Source organism: Gorilla gorilla, chromosome 7 (assembly GCF_029281585.2).
Source record: "Gorilla gorilla gorilla isolate KB3781 chromosome 7, NHGRI_mGorGor1-v2.1_pri, whole genome shotgun sequence".
Taxonomy (NCBI): Eukaryota; Metazoa; Chordata; class Mammalia; order Primates; family Hominidae; genus Gorilla; species Gorilla gorilla.
This window is the reverse complement of record NC_073231.2, coordinates 11,778,972-11,787,380: the sequence shown is the minus strand read 5'-3', so window position 1 is coordinate 11,787,380 and position 8,409 is coordinate 11,778,972. Positions and strand designations below refer to the sequence as shown.

The window sequence follows — 8,409 nt, the reverse complement described above, 5'->3', positions numbered from 1 at the left end:
CTTTCCCTTTACTTTTCATGGGCCAGGTGTGCTCCATCGGAAGGCTTCCTGTGCCTGATGTAAAGTGTCCTGGGTGAAGAAAGGGCACTGCTTAGAAAGGTGCTCCACAGGGAGAAAGGATCCACCATTTTCAGGAGAATGATCCCCAGAAGCATGAGCAATCCAGATGCCGTGGCTTCACACAAGACGCTGGAGGGTCTTATTCTTGGAGCTGGGACCTGGGCATCGGTGTTCTTTAATGCTCATAACTGATTTTGAGGGGAGCCCAATCGATAACCCTTCTGGGAGTCATGTTCATCAGACTGTAGTTTTCACACACGTCACACACAGACCCTGTTCGTATGCACATTTGGGTGCTTGAGCAGGGTTGCGCCCAAGATTCTGTGGTTCTACGGAGCCCTGAGTTGTGTCCTGGACAGCTTTCCTCAGGGGTTGGTCAACTTTGATCACTGCACCTAGCAAGAAAGGGACCATGAAATCTAATCAGCAAATACAGAAAAGGAAGGGACCATTTCCCACAATTAGTTCCACAGGAACACCATGTCGGATAAGTAAGTCTGATTGCAGGACAGGGTCTGTGCTTCAGAGATGCAGCTTTTGCAGCTGGACGAATGACCGGGAATCTGCACATATGCCGTTTTTAAACACACCAAATGAGATTTATTTCAGGGCTGACTGAATGTATTTTAGTTGAGTACACACACTCCAGTGTTGCATTTCCTTTATTATCAATAAGACATTGTTCCAAATGACTTCCATGCCAGTGGGAAAATTTTCTGTTTCGACTCATTGGAAGTGGACACCGTGAAACAGGCAAGTCGGTCTGTCTGTTTCCGGCGTTATGTGGGTTCCAGCAAGAGCACAAGTCCCAGGGCGTCTGAGGTCCATTCAGAAACCAAACTAAAATGGGCGAGCCAGGGTAAGAAAGAAGAGCATCGTTCCTATCTTCCAATTGAATTCCAGTTTCCACCATTCAAGGTGGCGAGAATGATCCACGGATGTCCCACATGGGCAAAATTTCACCTTCTCTTGCCGACCAACAACTGACGAATGAAACACACCCCAAGAGAAAATAGTAAACCCTGTCTCCTGCAATAACCTCACACGTAAACCTACACGTCAATAGGTCATATTCAGAAATACACACTGAATGTCATCTACCATGAACACAGACACACAGACAGTCCCTCCAGAGGTTCGGAAGACTCACCACCCCAAAACTTGATGTTTCCCAGGTGTGGGCTCATCCTGAGACGCAGCCATCAGTATCCAGTTGTCCCTGTTGTAGAGACAGAATCTTGGGCTCCTCATTACTTTATGTAGGATTGACGGTGTTCGTGTTTGTGTGGGTGTGTTTGTGTTTCCGTGCGCGCTTGTGGGTGTACTTCTGTTTGTGTGTGTGTGTGTGTGTGTGTGCGTGTGCACCCCTACGTGTGGGTCGGCAATTCAACTGAGATCACTGGCACACAAGCAGAGCCCTCTTGCTGTGTTTGTTCTTCCCTTTGGATCTCCTGGTCGTCCCTTGCAGAGAAGCGAGTGTGCCCATGTTCATGCACTCCTGATCTGTCGGGTTCGTCGAAGAGAGGTTTAGCAGGGAGCTTTGCTGTTCAGGATGATGGTTTTTCATCCCACACTTGTATTTTGATTGATGAATCACAAGTACGTTGGGAGGCAAGGTACCTTCGACTTTTCTGACGTTGAACTCAGGCTTCGTTTTGTTTTGCTCTTGGAGGAATTTCCAGTGGTCTAGGGTGCTTTCCTGAGTGTCTCTTTCCACCAAGTGCTCGCCCAACTCGGGTACCTGGAGGCAGGGGTGGTCTCTCTTGAGCTCTCCTTGCGTTGCTCGCCTGTCTGTGTCTTCAGCGCCAAGGGCTCTTGGTTCCCTGCCTCTTGACACACTCTCACTGTGTCTTTCCCATTCACTCTTCTGGATGTAAAAGAGGACATAAGCCTGTTGACTCAGGGCAGAAGTGATGCCAGAGGCAGTGACTTCGGCATCATCCATTTTATACCACTGGCCTTCTTGAGCTTTGACATAAGAGAAGTAATGTCCGTTGTGACAACTCCACCCAGCGTGGACCAGCACAGCATAGAGGACATAGGCAAGAGGTCCTGTGTTCTGCTGAGACATGTATGGCTGCATGTCAAGGCACTCAGGATATTGCACATTCTTGGCAAGTTTGTTGCCTGTGACATCGGAGAATCTCTTCAATACAAGGATGAGGACCTTGGCAGAAGTGTGTAAAGTTAACGTCTTGGAGGCAGGCGCCTTCTGGAGACAAAGAGCACAATGATAGGCATTCTCTCCATTGAGTTCTTCGGGCTTCACCAACTGTTCCAAAGCTTGCTTGACACTCTGAGCTGCCTGGATATCCAGGGCGATGTCCAGGTAAGGGTCAAAGGTGTCTGAAATGCCGTGGCAGTGGAGACACTTGATTTGAGATCTCCAGTACCCTCCAAATATTTGGTGGATGAGGGTGGTGTCCTTGGAGTGATGATCTACCTGCTTGTGCCCGGGAAGGCATGCCTTTTTCATGGCATCCACAGTGAACATGAGAAATTCATGGGCATCTTCCTGCTTGCCTCTATGGAAGCCAGCAGCCAATGCCTGTGAGGGCTGGATGACATGGCCAGGACGGTAGAGGGCCCGTGTGATGTGAGCTTGCATAGTACAGAGCATGCAGCCCTTGTGACGATGACACGTTTGAGAGTGCTCCCGGGACAGCATGTAGTTGGCAAGGGGCGGTGTGTATGTCAGGCACTGCAGGGAAGCGTTCACGTAGCAGGTATTTCCCATATTCTGGAGCCCAGCCCCCACCGCAGCAGGTCTCCTGCTACTCAGAGGAAGCTTCTCCCTGGGAGCAAGCTGTCTTGCCACAGGAGCCAAATCATCACAGAAGTCGACACGGGTCTCACATGAGAGTGGTGACTTCTCAGGGAGAGAAGTCCGCTGGATTTCAGCAAAAGCTGCATCTGGCCGAGAAGATGTGAGTTTTGAGTTTTGAAAAGTGGTTGAACTGCCACTCACCTCCCAAGTAGAGTGAGTCGTCCTCCATGTCGCCTGGAACAAGGATCACAAGGTTTTTCTGCTGGGACCGCAGGTTGCAGAAAGACGCTATCTCTTCCGAGAGAGTCTTCAAATGACGAGCTCTCTGGCCGCATCAGCCCTTATAGAACTCACCCCCACCAACCGCGAACACCCCACCCACCCATCAGGTGCTCCATAAACCAATCAAATATCAGCACTCAATTAAGGAATGAGTCACAGGGTGTGTCCCCTTGCATCGCTGGGAATTCAACAGGCACAGCCCACATCATGACTTCTAGAACACCTGAATCAAATTACTCCTCAGGCTGATAGGCACATGTAACATGAGTGTAACCGGGTTGGGACAGTGGCCACACAGTTGCCTTATTTTAGGTAAAACAATGTCAGGGAAGAAATCTTTACCTATGAAACCTACGTGTGTGTTTGTGTGTGTGTGTGTGTGTGTGTGCGTGGGCGTGCGTGTGCGTGTGTGTGTGTTTGTGCCGGGGTGTACTTCCAAGTATGTGCTTTTGGCAGATACCATCATCCTCTCAGCGATGGAAGGACAAGAAGTCGGAAGTGCGCTTTCTGACCTGAGAATAGTCAATGAACTATAGTAATTAGCACAGTGTATTTCTTCCTTAATGAGAAAGGAGAGATCCGTGGAATCAAACAGTCCATTCCAGCGATAACCTTTCCTCGTTCAGCCTATTGATTCTCTATAAGAGTGAAATTACCTGCCAGTGGAGAACAAGACCAGTCTTTGCATGAAATGCTCTTGTGGAAGCTAGATTGCCAAATAAGAAAGCATCAATGGTAGAAACATGCACTGAAGTTTGAAGAGATACTCAGTGCACAATGTAGAGTGTGAAAGACTTTGGGGAAATCATGCAATCACCGAGAGACTAATTGATGACATTCCGCAAATTTATGTTTGCCAGAAAAGAGAGATGGTCATGACATTGTATAGTGTGTGGTTTCGGACGTGGGACGGCAGTTTAAGAAAACATGAAACAAAAAATTTGAGAAATCACAAGGTATCCCAAGTATGACCTTTGGTTTATTAAAGAATTGTTGAAAATAACAACAACGTGTCTCACAGCATGGGTGATAATATTTTCATACGTATGTGATAATGGATCAACATTGGATAGAGATGAAATGAAAAGTTCTAAATTTGACAAAAGCAAACACCGAAAACTGCACCGTCAAAAAGCCCGGGTGACGGGTGTGAGGCCCTGTCTCAAGAAGCAGACACCGGAGAGATTTAAAAGCAGGGAGTGAAACCGAGGATAGCTTAACATTGTTAATACTGGCCTTTGTTTCAGTGGGAAAAGGCAAAAATAAGGCGTGTGTCCTGGATTCTCGCATCAATTGTTCAGGATCTGAGATGTTGCCTCCATTTCCAGTTACGCATGGTATGGTGCAACTGCAGTTAACACATTTGGTGCAAAACTTTTAAAGCTGACGAAGATGGACATGTTCCCTGAACTAAGAGGGACAGAATTTGGGTGTGTCTCCAGGCTCTCTGGCTTACCAGGAATGAAGATCCTGGCTCTAGGGATTTTCCCATAATGTCTTAGACAGTAAACAACAGGACAGAATTGAGGCCCGGCGCCAAGGCCTCGAGGTGTAAAGAGACAGCCGTGGCCTCAGGGCCCATGAAATTAGGATGATTTTAAGGAGAATGGTGGAATGAGAGGACTGTGACCTTTGGCCCCTTTTCTTTCCCTTTACTTTTCATGGGCCAGGTGTGCTCCATCAGAAGGCTTCCTGTGCCTGATGTAAAGTGTCCTGGGTGAAGAAAGGGCACTGCTTAGAAAGGTGCTCCACAGGGAGAAAGGATCCACCATTTTCAGGAGAATGATCCCCAGAAGCATGAGCAATCCAGATGCCGTGGCTTCACACAAGACGCTGGAGGGTCTTATTCTTGGAGCTGGGACCTGGGCATCGGTGTTCTTTAATGCTCATAACTGATTTTGAGGGGAGCCCAATCGATAACCCTTCTGGGAGTCATGTTCATCAGACTGTAGTTTTCACACACGTCACACACAGACCCTGTTCGTATGCACATTTGGGTGCTTGAGCAGGGTTGCGCCCAAGATTCTGTGGTTCTACGGAGCCCTGAGTTGTGTCCTGGACAGCTTTCCTCAGGGGTTGGTCAACTTTGATCACTGCACCTAGCAAGAAAGGGACCATGAAATCTAATCAGCAAATACAGAAAAGGAAGGGACCATTTCCCACAATTATTTCCACAGGAACACCATGTCGGATAAGTAAGTCTGATTGCAGGACAGGGTCTGTGCTTCAGAGATGCAGCTTTTGCAGCTGGACGAATGACCGGGAATCTGCACATATGCCGTTTTTAAACACACCAAATGAGATTTATTTCAGGGCTGACTGAATGTATTTTAGTTGAGTACACACACTCCAGTGTTGCATTTCCTTTATTATCAATAAGACATTGTTCCAAATGACTTCCATGCCAGTGGGAAAATTTTCTGTTTCGACTCATTGGAAGTGGACACCGTGAAACAGGCAAGTCGGTCTGTCTGTTTCCGGCGTTATGTGGGTTCCAGCAAGAGCACAAGTCCCAGGGCGTCTGAGGTCCATTCAGAAACCAAACTAAAATGGGCGAGCCAGGGTAAGAAAGAAGAGCATCGTTCCTATCTTCCAATTGAATTCCAGTTTCCACCATTCAAGGTGGCGAGAATGATCCACGGATGTCCCACATGGGCAAAATTTCACCTTCTCTTGCCGACCAACAACTGACGAATGAAACACACCCCAAGAGAAAATAGTAAACCCTGTCTCCTGCAATAACCTCACACGTAAACCTACACGTCAATAGGTCATATTCAGAAATACACACTGAATGTCATCTACCATGAACACAGACACACAGACAGTCCCTCCAGAGGTTCGGAAGACTCACCACCCCAAAACTTGATGTTTCCCAGGTGTGGGCTCATCCTGAGACGCAGCCATCAGTATCCAGTTGTCCCTGTTGTAGAGACAGAATCTTGGGCTCCTCATTACTTTATGTAGGATTGACGGTGTTCGTGTTTGTGTGGGTGTGTTTGTGTTTCCGTGCGCGCTTGTGGGTGTACTTCTGTTTGTGTGTGTGTGTGTGTGTGTGTGCGTGTGCACCCCTACGTGTGGGTCGGCAATTCAACTGAGATCACTGGCACACAAGCAGAGCCCTCTTGCTGTGTTTGTTCTTCCCTTTGGATCTCCTGGTCGTCCCTTGCAGAGAAGCGAGTGTGCCCATGTTCATGCACTCCTGATCTGTCGGGTTCGTCGAAGAGAGGTTTAGCAGGGAGCTTTGCTGTTCAGGATGATGGTTTTTCATCCCACACTTGTATTTTGATTGATGAATCACAAGTACGTTGGGAGGCAAGGTACCTTCGACTTTTCTGACGTTGAACTCAGGCTTCGTTTTGTTTTGCTCTTGGAGGAATTTCCAGTGGTCTAGGGTGCTTTCCTGAGTGTCTCTTTCCACCAAGTGCTCGCCCAACTCGGGTACCTGGAGGCAGGGGTGGTCTCTCTTGAGCTCTCCTTGCGTTGCTCGCCTGTCTGTGTCTTCAGCGCCAAGGGCTCTTGGTTCCCTGCCTCTTGACACACTCTCACTGTGTCTTTCCCATTCACTCTTCTGGATGTAAAAGAGGACATAAGCCTGTTGACTCAGGGCAGAAGTGATGCCAGAGGCAGTGACTTCGGCATCATCCATTTTATACCACTGGCCTTCTTGAGCTTTGACATAAGAGAAGTAATGTCCGTTGTGACAACTCCACCCAGCGTGGACCAGCACAGCATAGAGGACATAGACAAGAGGTCCTGTGTTCTGCTGAGACATGTATGGCTGCATGTCAAGGCACTCAGGATATTGCACATTCTTGGCAAGTTTGTTGCCTGTGACATCGGAGAATCTCTTCAATACAAGGATGAGGACCTTGGCAGAAGTGTGTAAAGTTAACGTCATGGAGGCAGGCGCCTTCTGGAGACAAAGACCACAATGATAGGCATTCTCTCCATTGAGTTCTTCGGGCTTCACCAACTGTTCCAAAGCTTGCTTGACACTCTGAGCTGCCTGGATATCCAGGGCGATGTCCAGGTAAGGGTCAAAGGTGTCTGAAATGCCGTGGCAGTGGAGACACTTGATTTGAGATCTCCAGTACCCTCCAAATATTTGGTGGATGAGGGTGGTGTCCTTGGAGTGATGATCTACCTGCTTGTGCCCGGGAAGGCATGCCTTTTTCATGGCATCCACAGTGAACATGAGAAATTCATGGGCATCTTCCTGCTTGCCTCTATGGAAGCCAGCAGCCAATGCCTGTGAGGGCTGGATGACATGGCCAGGACGGTAGAGGGCCCGTGTGATGTGAGCTTGCATAGTACAGAGCATGCAGCCTTTGTGACGATGACACGTTTGAGAGTGCTCCCGGGACAGCATGTAGTTGGCAAGGGGCGGTGTGTATGTCAGGCACTGCAGGGAAGCGTTCACGTAGCAGGTATTTCCCATATTCTGGAGCCCAGCCCCCACCGCAGCAGGTCTCCTGCTACTCAGAGGAAGCTTCTCCCTGGGAGCAAGCTGTCTTGCCACAGGAGCCAAATCATCACAGAAGTCGACACGGGTCTCACATGAGAGTGGTGACTTCTCAGGGAGAGAAGTCCGCTGGATTTCAGCAAAAGCTGCATCTGGCCGAGAAGATGTGAGTTTTGAAAAGTGGTTGAACTGCCACTCACCTCCCAAGTAGAGTGAGTCGTCCTCCATGTCGCCTGGAACAAGGATCACAAGGTTTTTCTGCTGGGACCGCAGGTTGCAGAAAGACGCTATCTCTTCCGAGAGAGTCTTCAAATGACGAGCTCTCTGGCCGCATCAGCCCTTATAGAACTCACCCCCACCAACCGCGAACACCCCACCCACCCATCAGGAGCTCCATAAACCAATCAAATATCAGCACTCAATTAAGGAATGAGTCACAGGGTGTGTCCCCTTGCATCGCTGGGAATTCAACAGGCACAGCCCACATCATGACTTCTAGAACACCTGAATCAAATTACTCCTCAGGCTGATAGGCACATGTAACATGAGTGTAACCGGGTTGGGACAGTGGCCACACAGTTGCCTTATTTTAGGTAAAACAATGTCAGGGGAGAAATCTTTACCTATGAAACCTATGTGTGTGTTTGTGTGTGTGTGTGTGTGTGCGTGGGCGTGCGTGTGCGTGTGTGTGTGTTTGTGCCAGGATGTACTTCCAAGTATGTGCTTTTGGCAGATACCATCATCCTCTCAGCGATGGAAGGACAAGAAGTCGGAAGTGCGCTTTCTGACCTGAGAATAGTCAATGAAGTATAGTAATTAGCACAGTGTATTTCTT

At 48.5% G+C, this 8,409-nt stretch overlaps 1 protein-coding gene and 1 pseudogene across 1 annotated transcript; both read right to left on the bottom strand.

Annotated features, from left to right (window-relative positions):
• Nucleotides 1–1,456: 1,456 nt before the first annotated feature.
• Nucleotides 1,457–3,339, bottom strand: LOC129524395 (ubiquitin carboxyl-terminal hydrolase 17-like protein 22; annotated as a pseudogene).
• A 2,432-nt stretch (nt 3,340–5,771) lies between these two features.
• On the bottom strand, nt 5,772–7,943 carry LOC134758995 (ubiquitin carboxyl-terminal hydrolase 17-like protein 22). Its single transcript, XM_063708967.1, has one exon. It carries the CDS (start codon nt 7,800–7,802, stop codon nt 6,210–6,212), a length of 1,593 nt encoding a protein of 530 aa, XP_063565037.1. The 5' UTR covers nt 7,803–7,943; the 3' UTR covers nt 5,772–6,209.
• Between the last annotated feature and the right edge of the window lie 466 nt (nt 7,944–8,409).

What these genes read in the sequence shown, in the direction of transcription:
- LOC134758995 (XM_063708967.1), bottom strand. Translation starts at nt 7,802, where the DNA reads ATGGAGGACGACTCACTCTACTTGGGAGGTGAGTGGCAGTTCAACCAC.